Here is a 19,386-nt window from a genome sequence, read left to right on the forward strand (position 1 = left end):
CCGCCAGACACCTTCAGCAGGCAATGATGTACAAATATAGCAGGTATTAATTCAGCTTGGAAAACTCGTATTTCTCGGCTGTCTGGTGGGAGTTCCTAATATTTCGGTATCTTCGCTTGCGCTTGCGCTAGCTTTTCTCCGGGCCCTTTTCCGCTTTAAGGCAGACCACTCCGTTTTCCATGCAGATATGCTTTCTCGCAGTTCCTCATCGGCATCTTTCGGCACGTAGCTTAAGCACTGCACTTCGATCGCCTTTAACTGAATCTGTAGGCTGAGCATCTCCATCTCACCTTCGTTTCGCTCACATTCGCTTTACCGTGACTGTCAGCACCGGTCACAACTTCGAGTAATGGCCGGCTTGGCTAAACTTACAGCTCCTTAACCCGCTTTTCGAGATAAATGATTCTCTGCGCGGCGCGTTCTGCACGTGTGATAAACAGTTCGTGAATATGCTACATACGTATCAGACAGAATGTGCTTGTATAGGTGGCTGGTAACACTCTTACATCTGTTTCCTCCTGCCGAGCGCGTAGACCCGAGACAACCTCTTCTAGTTCCTTGCACAAATTTTGTGCTTCCGTGGCGATTCGATTAGCCTGCGCTGCCGACATCTGAGACCCCTTAGCGACAGCGACCCTAGGAGCGTTAGGGCTTTCTTCAGTTTGGGTTGATGAAGATGCGTATACAGGCAAAGGCGTGGTCGAAATACTAGGCATCGTATGCCCTGGTGTTAACGGTCCCCAAAATGAGTCGCGCTCACTTCTGTTATCCTGGAGTATCAAGCTGGCAGGTCTAGACCTTAGAGATCTTCGACTTGACGGATAGTCTCTCGCGGATAAGGCCTGTTCCATCTCATCCACTTTCGTATGGAGAGTATTGACATTGTGCTCTTGGATATTATCCTGTTTGCTCAGCTGAGCGGCAAGATCATTTAGCCGCTGCACGAGGACATCTTTGCTGTCTTGTACAACGGATTCTCGTCCAGATCGGCCTGCCTCAGTTAGATGCAGAGCGGATGCTGATTTAAAAAGGGGCGATGAAAACTGGCGACGCGCTGGGGAAAACGGAGACATGCCCAAGGAATGAAGACGCAAGGACGGTAAGGACGGCGAAGCTGGTGGTGATGATTGAGGAGTTGCGGCGGCATGGTATAATGACCAGGGGTGATGATACTCTTCTAACTTGGCGCTCCTAGGCGGCGTTTGCAGCGCCGGCGTGGCCGGAGTGCTATCCGGTTCTGCATCCGAGTCTGTGTCCGTCATAAGGCAATAAGGCAAATCAACGTAACCTTAGCCTCGATAACTAGCTTAGTCCAAGGACTTCCGTATTTGGATAGGAGCAATAGATGAGCCTGGTGGGAGATGCCTGACGATGTGACATATTCTTTGGTTAGGAAACATAGATGCAGCTCGATGCAACCTAGATCCGTGCACCATAAAAGCTGGCCTCTGTGAAGGCCTAAGGCAACAACGGCTATTGGAAGTACATGCGCCTACATTAACTGCACACGAGCTTGAGGCAGTCATACCGGACCTTGGGTGTATTGTGTACTCCGATATTGAAGCATTGAAGCATTGTATCCAAGATGGATAAAGTTTAGTAGTTACGCGCTATTCTTACACTAAGAAATGTAAGGACAGCCTGTTGTAAAGAGCTCAAAATCAACCTTCAAGGAGGTAGTTAAGGAGGGAGGAGGGCGAAGAACTAAGGCGATATTTGGCGGGGTATCCGCATTGACAGGTACGTAATAACATTAGGCACTTACCTAACACTTGGAAGTGTTTCTTATGCGAGACTTTTAATAAGTCCATCTTGATTGGAAAGTGCCGGCTCTGCATGTACGTACTTACCTGGTAACCGTTAGCTGGTAAGCTGGCTCCTAGAAAATCTGGGGGGAAAGAAAGAACTACATACATTAGGTACCTATGATACGGCTCGTTGTCAGACCGGCAACTGCCCGTCAAAAGAGTTTCCTTCTCGGCTGTACTCGCATGGTTTCGGTAAAGTGTTGAAAGTGTTACGGAATACTGGGGAAGCAGCTGGCGAAAGCTGTGCAACTTCTTCCCATGTCTCCGCGCCCCCACAGACAATCGACCAATGACGGCTTTCGAAACTCTTTCAGTCAATGACCGGATCTCCTTGTTCTCCAAATGTCCAACTCCCCCATTTCACAAGGTCTTGTGATTTCGACTTTTCTAATGTCAGTCTTCGTGATAGTACTATTCAACCCAATGATGACCTATTGTCGTCTCTGTTGCTGTCGTTGTCCTTCTTAGTCGCTTGCTTTTTTTTTTGTTCATATAGTCATAAAAGTCCCACGTTACGTTGTTGGGTGCGGTTTACTAGACTTTTAAAGCTGCTTGTTCTTTTAGAGCCTCGGCACTTTAACTTACATAGTACAGATAGGACCCTGCTATCCGTTGCTATCAAGCGTCATCCTAATTCCCGCGGGGCGGTCCTCCGATCTAGTCTCGTGCTATTGCTCATACTTCAAACTTCCACATTTTCCAATTCGAGTCTCATGGCCTGAATTCCTCTCTCCTACCTGAGATCTTACACATCTTCAGGTCCGACAAGTCTACCACCGAGCCCTCGCTGATCAGACGAACTCGCCCATGATGTCGTGGAAGGCTTCTGAGAGGCTAATGGACACCATCCGCCATTACTCCCTCTTTCCTGCTACGGGTGTGAGTTTAAGGCAGATGGTCCAGTTTGGCGAGAGACCCTCAGTCGGTATGTTGCTTTTACTTCTCTTGTCGTCATAATTACAAATGCAATTTGCTGACTCAACATCGTCGCCTAGGAACCCTGTTTCGCGCCTCTCAATTCCTCGCCGAAGAGCTCCCAATCCGTCTTGCGCACCGAGTTCAGGAGCTCACGAGCCTACCCGATGGACTTAGTGATATGCCATCGGTCAAGAGAGTCCAGGATTGGTATGCGCAGTCGTTTGAGGTATGTCCCCTTGACTTACCTGCGATGATCGTGAGCGTGAGTCATCTGATATGTGATAATAGGAGATCATCAATATCGGACGGCCCGAGCTGTCAAGAGACGTGCGGGATCGACTCTTGAACCCGGGCAAATTCAGCAACGGCAGGGGATCTCTGCTCTCGGAAGCTACTCCAAACCCGAGCATTCGTGAAGGCCAGTATGCCTCGGCGCCGCCGACACAAATTGGCCTAGGAAACAGCAAGAAGTACCAAGCAGCAAGGAGATACTTCGCTATGGTAGACGACAATGGCGATTGGCCACCCGAGTTACAAGCGTACAACTCCAAATTTGCACAGACATTACACAAGATCAAGAGGCGGCATGACGGCGTTGTCACAACGATGGCACAGGGAATCCTTGAATACAAGCGAAAGAGACAACGGATGCAAATTGACAACAATATACAGTCCTTCTTAGATCGTTTCTACATGTCTCGAATAGGTATTCGTATGCTTATCGGCCAGCATATCGCCTTGACGGATCAGAGCCATCATCGGGATCCTACTTACGTTGGTATTATCTGCACGAAGACGAACGTGCGGGATTTGGCGCAAGAGGCTATCGAGAATGCTCGGTTTGTATGCGAAGATCACTATGGACTCTTCGAAGCACCCAAGATCCAACTTGTCTGTAACCCCGATCTCAACTTTATGTACGTTCCTGGTCACTTATCGCACATGCTCTTCGAGACCTTGAAAAACTCGTTAAGAGCTGTTGTCGAGACGCACGGGCAAGACAAGCAGGAATTTCCAGTAACGAAGGTCATTGTTGCGGAAGGAAGGGAAGATATCACGATCAAGATCAGCGACGAGGGTGGCGGAATCCCACGAAGCGCCATCCCGCTAGTGTGGACGTACATGTACACGACCGTAGACCGGACCCCTAACTTGGACCCTGACTTTGATAAGAGCGATTTCAAGGCACCGATGGCGGGCTTTGGCTACGGACTGCCGATCTCGAGGCTTTACGCTCGGTATTTCGGTGGCGATTTGAAGCTGATTAGCATGGAAGGGTACGTCGATTTAGTATCTTGGATTTACCTCATCACCATAAGACTAACTCGGAATCTAGGTATGGAACGGATGTGTATCTACACCTCAACCGCTTGTCGAGCTCTTCGGAGCCCCTACAATAGCAATCAGCAGTCATGAGGGAGTGGACATCGTCCCAAGGATTGACGTTGCCGCATAAGCGAACGATGCAGAAACGGCTCAAATTTTTCGAGGTCTCGGAGCGTAAGCAGGTCGGCGACGCGGAATCTATGATCAGCCAGGAGGGCGGCCGCTTTTCCCACATGGATGATGAGAAAGCAGAGCTATGATCATCTATTTGTATGACTTTAAGACCCCCAATCTCGGATCGATGCGTGTGCTCGCCGGGACAGATATGAGGTAAGAAGGGAGATTAAAAGGTCAAATCAGGGGACACATAATAGGCAAAAATTAAATAGGTTTTGGGACACGGCGGTTTTTTTCTCTTATATTTTCGGTCTTCCTTTTTCATCCCGCTTCTCCGGTGCCTTTACTTCCAAATGGCGCAGGACGGGACTATGGATGTGGGAGAAAGGCGGCCGGAACGATACGACTACTCTGCATCAAGGCATGGATGGTGTGTATAAAAAGCATGAACAAGGTCATTTCGGAGAGCAGCTTTCTACAATGTACATAAATACGTAACTAACAGCATTGATTCAAGACTTTGTTGTTGTTGTTGTTATACTATCCACTCGCTGTGTCTCGCGATGAAATATACATACCTATGCATGTATATGCATAGCTTTGGCATGGTAGGCCCCCCCCCCAACCCCCCTTTTCACGGCCCCTTTTATAGGGCTTACCACCTCCCCTATGCTCGTAGACCCCTTGCCGAGTATATATATATATATATATATATATGTACAGCCATTAGAAGACCAATAATGGACCCCGGCCACCCGCTCGATGACCGGCCTACCTTCTCCCTTTCCTAACGTACACTGTCTGTCCTATTACATGCCTAGTGGCTGTCAAGTCGCTTCATCCGCTACACATACTATCATAACATCATCTACCTCCCCTTCGAATTCTAGCATAAGAGGATAATTCATCTTAGTCTCATTACGCCTTGTACATCAAATCTATGAAGCCCGTCGCCAAATCCACAACGACGGCTTTATTCGGCAAGCTGCCCGCGACACCGTAGAGGGCTGCTGTATCGCCCGTGGCCTTACCCTTTAGGGCCTTGCCCTCAACAGCGCGAACGCGCTCCTTCTCGCGCTCCTCCTCGATGACAGCCTCGAGATCGGCAACGAGGCGCTCCCAAACCTTGACGATGGGTATGGTGACAGCGACGTGCATAGCGGGCGGGTTCTGCAGGGCGTTGAGATGCCAGCCCTTGGTGTTCATGCCGTCGGCGATGTCGTAGATGTTGAGGTTACGAGCGGAGAAGGCGACGACGGAGACGAGGGGGCGGCCGAGCACCTCGAGCTCCACGCTGAGGGTGGGGGACGACGCTACGTGTTCGGCGATCTTCTTGGCACATCCGACGATCTTGACGCACGAGTCGATGTACCCGGCCTCACCGACTCGCATCATGCTGGTCCAGCATCCGGCGATGAGGGCACCGGGGCGGGAACCCGCGATGCCGGGGGAAGCGTACACGCCGCCGGACCAGTCGGGGGAGACAAAGTATTGGTACGTGCGCAACTCTTGGGTGCGGTAGAGGACGGTGGAGCTGCCCTTGGGCGCGAAGCCGTACTTGTGCGTGTCGCAGGAGATAGAGGTGACGCCCTTGAGGCGGAAGTCGAAAAGTTCAGTCTCAAAACCGGCCTTGTCGAGGAAAGGGACCAGGAACGAACCCAGACAGCAGTCTACATGCAGCGGTAAACGGCGCTTCAGGGCTAATTTGGATAGAGCCGGGATGTCGTCCATAATACCATGAGGGAAGTTGGGGGCAGAACCGACAAGGATAATTGTGTTGGAATTAATAAGACGAGATACACGGTGAACATCCACCTGGTATGTCGGAGCAGGGCAAGGTACATAGTGAATCTTGATTTTGAAGTAGTTGCCAGCTTTCCGGAAGGCCGTATGTGCCGTCTCCGGGAGGATCCTATAACCCGTCAAGTCAGTAATTCCGAAGTATAGACCATGTAATACGTAATACGTAATACGTAATACGTGACTTACATCTCGGGTTCCGTTACACCACGCTCGGCATATGCCTTCTGCCGCGCACCGTAGCATGCCATCAAGATACTCTCGGTACCACCGCTGGTGCATACTCCGGCGGCGCTAGGTGGGGCATGGAACATGGAGAGAACCATTGCGACAACTTCGGCTTCCATCTTTCGCACTCCGGGGAAGACATCCGGATGTATCGGATTCGAAACTGTAAACTTTCCATAGGCTTCCGTCTGCAACTTCAACAAATCTTCCTCGCCATGGTATACGGCACCCGACACGTAGCCATCTTCCCATCTGGTATGTTCCATATTTGCCAACGTGTCGAGCTCAGCTCGTAGGGCGTCATCCGTCCAGCCCTCCTTCGGTAACGTCGTGTATCGCGTACTGTCGGCAGGTATCATCTTTGCCTGTATCTTTGCTAACGATTCGGTAATCTGTTTCCGTACTTGGGTCCGAACTCCCGGGGCACGTAGGAAATAACCGTATAGTACACGTCGTACATCGTGGTATAATTCTGCTATAGTACCGAAGATGCCACGGCCCTTCAGCTTCCAAAACGTTCGGCGGACTATGCGCAGTACGAAGAAAAAGAAAATAACGTTCTTGAGTCTACACAGGAACGGGACGGGATAATTAGTTTTCTTATGTACTTTACAGTAACATTTGGTGATATTATTAAAATGGTGTCAAAAGACGAATGAACACTTACATCTCGACATTGAAGACTTGCCGAGGATCGATCGTCCGAGATCGCTTCTTAACGCTATCGAAGCTCTCGCGCAAGCTAATAGGCATTCTCGAAGAACCCGGCATGGCGTCGACCTATTGGAACCAAAACAGGCTCAATTGCCAAATATTCAATTCCGTCTAAACTATGCGGGACATCTAAGAGGAAGGAGATTCGAAAGACTTTAAAGTAGGTAGTGTGTAGTTATTGGCTTTTATCTAACATGTAACCCCAGAAAATCCAAGATAAGTTTCGTCAGATCCTGATCCGTGGAACCTGGGAACACGAAGCTACGCCAAAGGATAAGGATGGACCCGTCCCGCCAGCGGCCAGCCCGCAGAAAGAGGGAACAGCGAAGGCCAAAGTACGGCCTATCCGTCACATGCGCAAGCAAGGATGTTCGGCAACAGCAGAGGTGGATCCCGCCTGTCGAGCCTAGGCCCGTCTTCCCAGATCCGGTAATACCCGCCAAGGTACAAGGCAATCGCGAATGCGAGTTGGTAAGCTTCTTCTTAGCGGGTTTGTTTATATATGATGACAATTGCCTGTCATCTCACTGGCCGTTAGGTCAAATTGAGAATACCATGTAAGAGTTTTACGCTTGAAGGCGCGAAGATACGATGGCTATCGTTACTAACAATCTACATGATAAATATACTTGGAGTCGGTCCCCTGTCTTCCCCATCTTGAACTAGATATGCAAGTGCTTTGGCCGTGATGGGTTTCTAGAAGGTTAAGTCATAGTATAACTAGTGCATACCCAACTTACTTGCTAATACAGTATGTATATAATTCTGCTCGACCCATTGTGATTGGACAATAGTATTATCTAAGCACACTAGCGCATTAACGTTTCTCCCATTGTTCTGCCCCGCCAAAATCCCAATCCGACTAATAACGTGGTTTCCTCTTGCGTGAGTAGCATATGAAAGAGACGACGTCAGCTAAGTGCAAATTGCGCCTGACATCGGTACACACGCACTCGTCGCTGTAAGGGAAACACCGGCGTGAATCTCATTAAGCTTATTTTTCCGAATGAACTACTCTCTTCTCTATGGATCGGTATAGCTCTAGCACCATTGCCTCAAATAATAACAACAACAAAACCAAGCAAATGATATGATGGAGAACATATCGATTCACGATCCTCCACCTCAACCAGGCGGCTCGTCGCTGGGTCGCGCAGCAGCAGCAGCAGCAGCATCAACTGCTGCTGCTGCCGCCGCCCCCCAACCGCAACAGCTTCCTCCACAGATGTTCACCACTGCTGCGCAGCTACTAGACCTCACCGATAGTAAGGCAATCGATGCGGCGAAATGAGCGCCGTCTCAGGTCCTTTGTTAACCACCAGGTATAGAAAAGCTTTTGGTGTGTCTACGAGATGGTCGGAAACTCAATGGCGTCCTACGAAGCTGGGACCAGTTTGGTACGAATTCCCTGATATCATTCTTATTTCTATAACTAACATCTATAATCTGTCTCAGCAAACTTGGTTCTCCAGTCCACAGTCGAACGCATATACGCCACCACATCCGACCCCTCAGACCCGCAACCAAAAGGTATATACGCCGAGCAAACCCACGGCATCTTCCTCGTCCGCGGCGAGAACGTGCTCCTCCTCGGCGAGATCGACCTCGATAAAGACGACGACCCGCCCCCCGGCTTCGAGAAGGCCGAGTTTGCTGCAGTAGAGAAGTTGGCGAAAGAGCGGAGAGCGGCAGAAAAGACGAAAGAGAAGAAGAAGATACAGAAGCTGGCTACGCTGGGATTCGAGGGCGAGAACCTTGGAGAGATTATACTCTAGAAAAGGGCACCTGGGAATACTGGTTGTAGGCCCAACCGCTCGGGTCGCGCTAGAGGATAAAAAGAAAAGGGAAGAAAAATACGCCTACGCCTACGCCTACGCCACGGGGAAAGTGGTATATACCCAAGATGGATTGAGGGACAGAATATTGTGAAATGTCTCCCTTTCATCAACCCTAGTACATAAGACTGACTGGTAGTCTTGCGGACGGGAATTAGAGGCCTGGAAGACTGCTCTCCTACAACAGCAAACAATAGCTGCACTCTAATTGGTGTTGGTAGCTTGTCGTATTTAGAAAGCACGAATGTATTCTTTATGCCTGGCTTATTTATATGAGATATGCCATCGGGTTGGCTGCCCTAGCTTTTAGAGATGCATATATTGGTCACTTAAAAGAAATCCTTCTACCACCTTAAAACTATCACATACAAATGGCAATGTAGAATGAGAGGGGTAATTCATACAACGCAATTGTGAGTGTACAAAATAGAGTGATTGCTATCTTCATCTTTCATACTCAGGGACAAGTGTCCCCGTAACTTAAGTCTCCATTCCCATTATACGCTCACCCTTTAACCCCGTGCCAAGTTGCCCTAAACCATTTTGTAGAAAGTGTAGAAAATCCGGTATCTACAAATCCGAGGTAATATTAGTATAAGAGAATTGAGCTCTTCCATGAGCACTGTTCGATCAAGGGATTATATAGATATAGGTACCTAGTTATCTATTGTAAATCTACACGTTTAAGAGGCGTGGCAGCCTTTAACTGCCGCCTCGCTTCTTGTACCTCCATAGTTATGTCCGACCTTTGGTTGATGCTTCAACAAAATAGAAGTTAAGCGGTAGTTTTCATAATCTTCATTTCCATTTCTCTCGGTACTGAATCGTTTGGAAATTCCTTTTGCTATAGAGCCAAGCAATTGATTATTTGGCACCATTAAACTATAACTTTACTAATTACCACGACATAGACTTTGTCAAGTTGGTTTTATTTCTTGATGATTTTCAGTAGCGAAGCTATCCGTGTTCGTTTGCTTAAGCCAACTCGATACGCTACCTTGGGTTGCGAAGATGTGGATGTGGGCTTGGGGACCGTGCTTCCTTTCTCATTAGACTTGTGCTGATCGGCTAACTGTTTGGGGGTGGGTTTCGCAGGCACTTCCTCAGCCGATACTGGTTCTTCAGATGGCCTAGAGTTACTATTAATTTCTTTCAACGCGTCTTCAACGTCGTCCTTATCTGTGGTTGGATCTTCCTCATCCCTTTCTTTCTGTTCGCTTCGGGCTTTTTGTTTCTTTTTAGGCTTCGGCTTCTCGGTCGCTTCAGTCTTCTCCGAAGTGATCTCGCTATGCTGGGCGTCGTCCTCGTGAGCCTCATGTGTCGCGCGGAGTTCATGTTCAGGAGCCGGCGCTATTTCGGGCTTTGCTAAGTCAGACTTTCGAGGTCGGCCTCTTTTCTTCTTAGGCTTCTCTGGCTCAATTTGTACCTCGGGGTCTTTAACAGCAGGGGGTGCCTCTTGAGCGGCAGCCTGGTTTTCGACGGGCAGCTCTTCTTGCAGGGTCTGTTCTTTCACAGCCTGCTTCTTCCTGCGCCCACGCTTCTTTGGTTGGGGGGTTGGCTGAGTCTCTGGCAGGTTGTTTTCAGGCGCATTGAAAGGAACAGGTGGCGGCGCTGTCGGAGGTATCTCAGGGGTAGCATCACCGGTCTCATGTGTTTCTTCCCTGGGTAGGTCCTGGTAGTCTTGCTCCCGAAGTATTTCCTCGTGTGGATTTGGAAGAAGTTCGATAGCATCGTCTCCATGTGGACTGGGTGGGTTTAATTTTGGCTCATTACGCCTCCGTTTGTGTTTGTCTTGGTACCGATCAACAGCCTCATGGTCCCAAGGTCCATCTTGTAATTCATCTTCATCTTCATCTTGTATGCTTCTAGTCCTCTTTTTTCTCTTGCTATGTAGGCTCTTTGGGGTAGTATCTCCGATTGGAGGTTCGGCCTCATCGTGTGCTACCTGTGTATCCACAAGTGCTGCTTCTGCCGGGTTTCCCTCCGTAAAATCATGGCCAGCTGCAATGACATCTGGGGAAGACATTATCTATAAAATCATTAGATAAGCTGAGGACTTTTAGATGTCTGAGTATACTTGCATTTATGAAATCAACGCTTTCATCAGGTTCGACATCAGCAGCAGGGTCTCTTTCCCACGGAAGCGGTGGCCCGGAAGAAGATGCATACCGGCTAGGTGTTGGATATGCAACCGTCGACATGCCGCTTGATTTTATATTAGTAAGAGGACCAGGGAGACTAGGGTATCCGTTTTGCGACACATTAACCTTCTCATATTCGAGTTTCTGCATGGTAGTGAGGTTGCTCTGAGCGATATAAAAATTCGCTATAGGCGCCGTATCCCGGATCACAGAGTCATCGAGTGAGACTTCATTCTGTTTGAATACGGGCTGTGGTGATGGCCCAGCTCCGTGACTTGGGGCAAGCATCTCATTGTGCAAAGCCGTGTCTTGGGCTGTCTCCTCAAGTGCATTATCATATCCCATGAATATTTCTGCTGCAGCAGAGCTCTTCGTTGCTTTCGATTGGCTTCTTTTTCGCTTGCCATACGACTTCTCATTCTTTCCTTTCGAACTTTTAGTAGTCCTTGAAACCATTGCGTCTTCCGCACTACTGGGCACATCCCATTCTCTAGATGCGCTCTTTCGTGGTGTGGTTACACCAGAAGCACCGTCGCTGAAGAGTAATGGCTCGTTCCTAAGCTTGCCCAAGACTATTGGCGAGGTGACATTCGTGGCCGAAGAAGCATCGGCTTTCTTGCCTTTCCCCTTCACTGGGAGCGAGATCTCCCCACTACTTCTGCTCGCTTGCTGACTTTGACGGACTATATTCTCGATAAGATGAGATTGGTGAAGAGCCCTATTTTGCTGCTCATCATAAACACTGGCAAAGAAGGATTGGTCCGTAGTATCAGATATATGATTGTGACTGTCTAGTACATCAGGGCTTGACGGCCTGTGATGTGGGCTCAATTGTTCTACCTCTGGGGGATCCTCTGGGGGATCAATTCCTTCATCTTCTCTCAGAGGACTTAGTGTATTGTCGTCTCCATCTTCGTCGTCAGAGTCGGCAATTACTCTCCGAGGCACCATAGCTTAGGTTAGTCAGTTGACGACGCGTTTTGACGCGACTCGTTAGACTCGAGATAGTAGTATTTGAGGTACCTCCAAAAATAAGATGTATAACACAAAGCCAGAAACGGTGCTATGTGAATTCTTAAAAGAAAGGAAGTAATGGAAGATGTGAGTAAGTATCTTCACTGCATTAGCAGAGTTCCATTAGGATTTGTATTTCTCATATCAAAACGATGGGTCGTCATTGCTCAACTTAGGTACATAATGTACATAAGGACATCAGGTACTTCGGGTATTAGGTAATGTACGAAGTAGGTACCTTCTTAAGTGCGCGCATATGTGGGGCAACAATTTGGCCCGTGTACAGCATCAATTATCCCCCCTATGTACATAATTCGATACATGTACTTCATAGGTAGGGAGGCTGCTGTCATATGTATATACATATATAAAAATATTCAAAAATGCACATACATCAGATTCCAAAAAGCTTCTTAAAATGGTTTGTCCATAACCAAAGTCATAATTAAATCTTGACCTCGGCGCATATCTACATTGAAACGGACTCGCCCTTCAAGGATGGGCGATTAGCTAGATTGCTAATCTCACCCAGATCAGCATTATACTTGCTATAAGGCTACTACTAGCCCCTAATTCTTCGCCTTTTACTGGTATCCCCTGCTGGCTCATCTGCATCATCCTCAGTTGTGTTCATCTCCCCACCGGCTACGCTCATGCTACGGCTTGCAGATGGTGGCACGCCCGTCGGCGGAGGCGCATTTCGCTCTACCTCGTTGCGGAGATCGCTTAATAACTTCTCAACCTCACCAAACATACTGCGAGTATCCTTTACAACCCCATTCTCATCTACTTCGTAGCCTCGGTAGTCTTCCCCGTCACCTTCTAGACTAGCCCGTCGATTCGATTTCAGGAAAGAAGGCCCGAAGCCACGATAGGGGTCCGGGTTGTACATGATAGCATTCGCAAACATGTGAACCAACTCTCTCTCTAGCTGCGCGATATTTATTATGCCTCGCGGTGGGACTAGATCCACTGACATCGGAAGCCAGACGTTTGTTGCACTTGGATCAATATCAGGCATTGTTGCCACTGCTATTGATGCCGCTTTAGACCCTGCAGTGATGGCCTTCTGGATGCCTTTAAGATCTTGCGGCCGGAGCACAATTTCGAAATACCCTGGCGCCGTCTTTGGTTTCACGGGATGCGCAAACATGTTGGCATGGCGATGACTGATAATTTGATCCAACGCAGATTGGCTAATCTTATTGAACGAACGTGTCCATAAAACGTGCGTAGCCGGTGTTGGCGTAGCCCGATTCAGAGGACTCTCTTGACGTTTCCGTTTGTTAGACAACTGGCTTGGGCCAGGCTGGTCCCTGGTAGCAACACTTTCATCTGCTGTAGTCGCGTGTCCAATATCCTCGAGAGCCCGAGGTGTTGCCTCTTCGTTCTTAATATTACTTCCCGAGAGATCTGGGTCCGCTGGGGCCTCCTCTGATTGCGTTAAAGGGGGTTTCTGCGTGGCACGTGGTCGACCTCTAGGCCGATTGGGCGTTACATCGGGCTTTTGTAGAGCCTTCGATATATCCTTTTTCCCGTTCTGTTCAGGAGAAGTCTTCGGTAACTGGGCCGACTGAGGACGTGGGCTAATTGGCTCGTAGACGGGACTCTCGATATCAAAATAACCGGTCACGTCATCTACACGCGGTGTTGCAGGCGTAGGGATTGATATCCACTTAGTTCCATGTCCTCTTATAATATGAGGAGAAACGGCTACTGGTGTATGCTCTTGGCTCGCCGACAGTGGACGCGTAGGCTGAGGTATCGCCACCGGGGTTTGTAGTGGAGGTACTTGTGGGCGTTGAGTAGAATCAATAGTACCGGCTTGCTGAGCTTGCTGCGCTTGTTGATTATATGGTGAGCTATATGATTTGGAAGCTGATTGGCCCTGTTGAGATGTCGGTGGCGCTAGGGGTGCTTGGACGGGAGTCTGCGGAGGATATGAAGGCCGGGCCGGACCGGGTGCCGGAGACCATTGTGTTGGCGGCACGGGAGGTTTGGGGGGGCTTGCAGCTAGGTGTGGCTCTGATAACGCAGCAGGTGGTCGAACAGGTGTTTGAGTCGGCACATGCGAACTTTGATGCTGGGCGAAAGGACCGGGTCCTATATTGGAACCCGGCGAGCTTACCGTAGGGATTGAAGCTGGACGCCGCTGCGGTAACTGTTGCCCTGCGCCGTCTGGAGTTGCGTTTAAAGGTAGTGATTGAAGAGATGGTGGTATCTGGCCCGCACTTTGCGGTGGTAAAAGCACCGATGGAGATGCTGGCGCAGATCCTTGTGTTGAGGGTCGAGGCGCTTGGCCGTACTGTCCCGGAGTCTGCCTACCGCCTGCATAATTCTGGGGTAGCTGAGGGAGGCTGGTTGGGGTCTGAGGATATGTCGGAGGCCTGGTGACTCCCGTACTGTAGGGGAGTCGAGGAGACGGAATAGGAGTCTGGTGGGTCGGCTGATGTTGTAGCGGCGGCGGCGGCGGTTGATAAGAAGGTGGAAATGGAGGTTGAGGAGAAGACTGGTGGGGAGGCTGATATGGAGGCTCCCATTTTAAAGCAGGCGCGGGAGTAGGGGTAGGAGTATGGGGTTGGGGTTGGGGTTGATTAGTTTGTATAGGTGCAGGGCTTCGACCTTTGGGGACACCTTCAGGTCGTTGAAGGCCATCAACGACGGGTGGCTGAGGCGTGGCAGAACCTGAACGTGCGGGATACCCTTGAACGGTCCGTGGATGCTGTAAAACTGGTGTTGCATTACTTATTGGACGCCCTAGTTCTTGTGGCCTATTATCAGGGGCAATATGGCGTGCTTCACTGGGAGGACGAGCAGGTGGAGGTAGCGATGGAGGAATTGAGTGTACGGCTTTTCTCTCCTGGGGCGGCTGAGGAGTATGCGGCGGCTCAGTTTTCCTACCGTGATCCTGGGTCTGGGGAGGAGCCGGAACTGGTGTTGATACTGCCGTTAACGTTGACGCTGGCGGTAGTGTCGGTGCTTGTACTGGTATTGGCGTCGGCGTGTGTGCCTGTATCTGTACTGGTGGTATCGGCGTTGGCGTCGGTGCTACTTGGCCTTCCGGTCTCGCAGGTAATGGATCGTTGACACCTGGGAACCCGTTACTCGCCGGTGGTTCCGTACGTTGCTCCTGAACAAGCCTATTATCCCATTCTCCCCTTTCGATCTCAGCAAGCTCTCGTTGAAGCTCGTCGAACCGTCTTTCGTCCTCTCTGATCTCCCTAATTAGATTATCCCGAAATCGTATATAGAGCTTCTCCACCAGGATCGGGAGCTTATCTGTCTGCTCTAGGGCTTCCTGAAAAGTAGACAAAGGGGGACTTTGAAGCTTTCTTTTTCTGGAGTTTGGTGACAGTCCGGCATTGTTCTTCTCTGCAGCGGCTTCGGCCTCCCGTCTCCTGTCCTCTTTCCGCTCCTCTCTAAGTAGCTGTAGGGCAAAGCTCTGAAGGGATTCAGGGCTTAGTCGGTCGGCATCAAAGTCGTCCTGTTCAAATATCAAGGGTGTTCTCTTGAGGGTCTCGGAGACGCGACTGAAGGTACCGATAACCAGGCCGTTCTGAAAGTTTCTGTTGAGCTCTTGGAATAAAGCAAATGCTTCGAGGGAGGTATATGCGGGCGGGTTCTGATTCATGCCCCAGAATCCACCTCGGCCGGGGTCGAGGGGACCGTCGCGTCGCTGTAAAAGATGAATCGGCGCCACGATCTAGTGTCACGGTCAGCAAGCCTAAATACACCTTTGTTAAGCGGCTCCGGCGGGGAAAACACGGTTATGACGCGTACGATAAGAGTTCACAAGGGTCGTAGAAGTCCGTTAAGACCACCCCGACCACTTTAATGGCGGAACGGCGACTATTAAGGCCGGTTTTAGATGAGGCTATTCGCGATGAATATTTTTCACGGTTCCTTGTCGTTGGCAATGGATCACGTGATTAAAATAAGTATATTCAGTAATCCGCAAGGTCGCAGGCTACGGTGGTATATGATTCGTGTGATGGATCGGCGAATGTTGCCAGATTGATTGTTGGAGCGGGTTGGGATGCGGAATCTGGGGGGGGTTCGTAGGTCCAAACGTTCCTGTTAGTGCATATGGTCCGTGCATTCTTACCTTACTTACTACAGTCTACGGAACTAACCTACCTATGTAGGTACCTAAGTACTACCTACCTCCTAGGTTAGAGTTTAAAGGCTCCGTATCATGCATGTACCTATGTCATATATGTGCAGATAGTTACCTCTTATGTATTTAACTGTGTTCTATCTCAACTTCTTCATGTCAGAGCTCATTTCTATTAATAACTGCCCAGTTGTGAAGCTTTACCAGGTATCTCCTTCTTACCTGCATATATGTAGCGCAGGCAATTTTTTCGAAATCTAATAAGGCACTTTTCTACCCAACATACTACGTAGGTACATGTAGTTGCTAAGAAGCAACTACCCGAATAGCAAGGGTATTCCACCTACCAGCCAACATTAACGGTCATCACATCCAGTCTCATCATAGGTTGCTATTTCTTATATGTAGTAGGTAATTAACATCTAGATCCTTATCTTAGATGACGTGACAGTTAGATCTTTCAATTTTCACATGTGAGCAAGACACGCGATCTTGCTAGGCACGTGCCCAGTCCAAGACAGCCAGGATGAAGATAGACTAGTCGATGTCATAAGGTTGACATTGACGCTTAGGGAATACTATGTAGTATAATATATTTATATTTGTACAAATGATTAATTAGACACTAGTTAGGTAGTCCTCGAGATGAGTATGCCTGACCTCAATTCCACGAGACTTATGAGTCCCCATAAGAACTTACCGAACGAATCCTGAGCTAAAGGATGTCTAACCTATTAAAGAAAAATCTAATATGAAGGAACAACTTTAGGAAGCGAAAAGAGAGGCGCTACGTCTAAACGATTAATAGTAAACTACCTAACTAATAGCTCGGCTTCCCGCGCGTCTAAGCGTCCGCATTTATGTGCCTAAGAGGTTTGGTTTCAATGGAGTAGGCCTTCAATGGAGCGTTTGAATAATACTACCCTACATAGAACATTCCTGCAAGAATAAGGGGGACCGAAGTTTGAACAGTTACGACGTGCATAAAGGCAAGGGAGATTAAGTACCTATCCCAAAGTAAGTCCCAAGTAATTCTGGTAGGGAAGTAATTCAGGAACGTTACTAGAATATTGAATGATTTATTTTATGTACATGGCAATACGCATACAAGCTTATGCAAGCCATCATCACTTCATCGTCAATCTAATGTCAAACAGCATCCGTATCCCATAGGAAGGTTTGCATGATGAAGTAAAATAATTGATTTGGATCATCGTTGTTGAATTCGGATGCATGGACCATCTCGTCTAATGATGAGATCGTCGTGAGCTCATCCTAAAAAGTAGCTTAGGACGCCAAGAAGGTAATTAATAGTTATTAGCCAGGTGAAGAGATACAAAAAATCAGCCTCTTCCAATAAGATGATAATTTATTGATTCCTATTACAGTACTGTTCTTATTACCAGTTCCAGGCTTAAGATAGTAGCAATTTCTAACTTGCATCAACTCGTCAAATAAGCCGTTGTAAGCATCGCATACCTCTATCACTATTCCGGACATAGCGACCTAATTAGTTCTTATGCGGAAGTGTTTCAGTCAAGTCCAGCTTTACCTTTCCGGAAGTGCAAGTGCAAGTGCAAGTGCAAGTGCAAAGACAGCGAGACAGTAAGACAAGTACCTAAGACAGGCAAGCAGGACCAGCAGGCAGGACAGGTGGTATAAATCAGGTACCGCGAGGCTCGAGTTCCACCTGTTCGCATGACCCCCCCTTTTTCTCTTTTTTATTCGCTATTCGTTTTATTCGGTCCCTTTAAAATCCACTAATACACTAAACCATCCCATACTAACATCCATGAGTTACTAGGCAAGTCAGGGCAGTTTTTACCAGCCTACGTCCCGATTTTTTTCTGCGACCCGCCTTTTCATCCCCCACCGCCAAAAGCCAACTGAGGTCCCAATACTTTATCAATAATAATACCACCCATCTCCAGCTCCTCCCCCCCCCCCAGCACTCTGAGCTGGACGCCTTCTGCGACTTCTACACCATTTTCCTTTATTCAACCTTTATGTACGACGACAACGTAAATTTTTTGCCCAACATGAACCCCACCGACGAGGAACTCGACCGCGACTGGCAACCCAATGGCCGCCGACCTCAATCGTGAGTTTCCTAGCTGTTACCCGTTGATTTCCCTATCCGCTATTCTCGCCGTCGCTAGTAAGGGGAACGCCTTACCAAAAAGTAAACCAAATTCTTCAAGCCACACCAAAGCTAACACAATCTCTTCTGTGTAGTACGATTGCCCGATCTTTCAGTCAAGAGCTGATGGATATCTTTCGGATTGAAAACAGCCTTGCCGACCTGGACGAACAAATTGACAAGCGGTATGGCCCATGCCAAGTCCCCTACTCTTCAGAGACGTAGTTCTCTTATTACGCGACCTTGACCAACGGCCACTAATACTGGGTTTTCTCATGACTAGAAAACAGCAAGTCAACAGTGGCCAGACCGAATTAGAGGCCCTCGAGGCTAGAATTAAGGAGATGGAAGAACGACTGAAGAAGCAGAACCCCCCGGGAGTCGCCGGTAGCGTGAGCCCACGGTCTCAACGGCAAGCCATTAGCGATGCGTTCGGCAAGGCGGCATCTACAGAGAAGGATCTCGCACAGCAGCAGCAAAGGTCTCGACCAGGAACTGCTAAACAGGTACAGCAAGCACCTGCCCATGGAGGAGCTATGCCTCCGACCCCCACAGCCAGCGAAGGTGAATACGTACTTGTCAAACATAGCTCCTCTGGTGACGGCGCCGCTTGTTCTCGAACTTTTACTGACTATGTCTACGTTTCTAAAGATGGTGGTGACCGCGACAACTAAATCGGCATAACTGCGTTTCAACACTTCTTTTTTTGAGCCTGCGCCCCCTTAACCCGGCACGAGTTGAATTTTTATCGCTTTTTGGCTTCCATCAGGTTTCGTATTCTTCCCAGCGGAGTGTTAAAGGAGACACATTTGCGTAACCTACGAACTTCCTCCATCGAACCCCACAGAACCGAACTTGGACAAGAGTTCAGATCGCCTCAGTTAGAGTAACTTGGATACGCGTACCCCGGATGAAACTAATCCTTGCTCCTCGTTATGGGATCCGACCACAAGCGAGCCTTGGACCATTCGATTTTTCTCATCGGCAAACGGGGGCCGAACGAGAACCGCCCATTTTCCTAGTCTTACGAACCCGAATTTACAACAACCCTCAAGATATCCCCTCGTTTAGAGAAAAGACGCGACGACGTTATTTTCTTGTCCGTCTGGCGTTGAAGGCGTCCATCTTCCTTTTCTCGACCATTTTTCAATCTTAGGATCGGGGGGGGGGGGGGGGGGGGGGGGGGGGGGGGGGGGGGGGGGGGGGGGGGGGGGGGGGGGGGGGGGGGCAG

At 49.0% G+C, this 19,386-nt stretch overlaps 7 protein-coding genes across 7 annotated transcripts; 3 read left to right on the plus strand and 4 right to left on the minus strand.

Moving 5' to 3' along the window:
- Positions 1–51: 51 nt before the first annotated feature.
- On the minus strand, positions 52–1,262 carry F4817DRAFT_359310 (uncharacterized protein; the record flags this gene model as incomplete). Its single annotated transcript, XM_049306145.1, has 3 exons — positions 52–310; positions 373–452; positions 507–1,262. 3 exons carry the CDS (start codon positions 1,260–1,262, stop codon positions 52–54), a joined length of 1,095 nt encoding a protein of 364 aa, XP_049158222.1.
- Positions 1,263–2,165: 903 nt separating this feature from the next.
- F4817DRAFT_340232 (mitochondrial branched-chain alpha-ketoacid dehydrogenase kinase-domain-containing protein) lies at positions 2,166–4,465 on the plus strand. The gene is made up of 4 exons (XM_049303614.1): positions 2,166–2,733; positions 2,804–2,952; positions 3,015–4,003; positions 4,063–4,465. Exons 1-4 carry the CDS (start codon positions 2,616–2,618, stop codon positions 4,124–4,126), a joined length of 1,320 nt encoding a protein of 439 aa, XP_049158223.1. The 5' UTR covers positions 2,166–2,615; the 3' UTR covers positions 4,127–4,465.
- Positions 4,466–5,023: 558 nt separating this feature from the next.
- On the minus strand, positions 5,024–7,079 carry F4817DRAFT_141422 (PLP-dependent transferase). The gene is made up of 3 exons (XM_049297862.1): positions 6,865–7,079; positions 6,159–6,764; positions 5,024–6,081 (listed from the first exon to the last, which is right to left on the minus strand). The coding sequence occupies exons 1-3, from the start codon at positions 6,966–6,968 to the stop codon at positions 5,088–5,090; spliced, it is 1,704 nt and encodes a 567-aa protein (XP_049158224.1). The 5' UTR covers positions 6,969–7,079; the 3' UTR covers positions 5,024–5,087.
- Positions 7,080–8,004: 925 nt separating this feature from the next.
- On the plus strand, positions 8,005–8,686 carry F4817DRAFT_316734 (uncharacterized protein; the record flags this gene model as incomplete). The annotated part of the gene is made up of 3 exons (XM_049300718.1): positions 8,005–8,176; positions 8,240–8,308; positions 8,367–8,686. 3 exons carry the CDS (start codon positions 8,005–8,007, stop codon positions 8,684–8,686), a joined length of 561 nt encoding a protein of 186 aa, XP_049158225.1.
- Positions 8,687–9,265: 579 nt separating this feature from the next.
- F4817DRAFT_141392 (uncharacterized protein) lies at positions 9,266–12,078 on the minus strand. Its single transcript, XM_049297861.1, has 2 exons — positions 10,828–12,078; positions 9,266–10,775 (listed from the first exon to the last, which is right to left on the minus strand). The coding sequence occupies exons 1-2, from the start codon at positions 11,836–11,838 to the stop codon at positions 9,675–9,677; spliced, it is 2,112 nt and encodes a 703-aa protein (XP_049158226.1). The 5' UTR covers positions 11,839–12,078; the 3' UTR covers positions 9,266–9,674.
- Positions 12,079–12,247: 169 nt separating this feature from the next.
- Positions 12,248–16,055, minus strand: F4817DRAFT_340248 (uncharacterized protein). The gene has a single exon (XM_049303615.1). It carries the CDS (start codon positions 15,530–15,532, stop codon positions 12,464–12,466), a length of 3,069 nt encoding a protein of 1,022 aa, XP_049158227.1. The 5' UTR covers positions 15,533–16,055; the 3' UTR covers positions 12,248–12,463.
- A 1,529-nt stretch (positions 16,056–17,584) lies between these two features.
- On the plus strand, positions 17,585–19,315 carry F4817DRAFT_340259 (uncharacterized protein). The gene is made up of 3 exons (XM_049303616.1): positions 17,585–18,116; positions 18,251–18,340; positions 18,439–19,315. The coding sequence occupies exons 1-3, from the start codon at positions 18,022–18,024 to the stop codon at positions 18,827–18,829; spliced, it is 576 nt and encodes a 191-aa protein (XP_049158228.1). The 5' UTR covers positions 17,585–18,021; the 3' UTR covers positions 18,830–19,315.
- The last annotated feature ends 71 nt before the right edge of the window (positions 19,316–19,386 follow it).

This window comes from Daldinia loculata, assembly GCF_022478755.1.
Source record: "Daldinia loculata strain CBS 113971 unplaced genomic scaffold F4817scaffold_30, whole genome shotgun sequence".
NCBI lineage: Eukaryota > Fungi > Ascomycota > Sordariomycetes > Xylariales > Hypoxylaceae > Daldinia > Daldinia loculata.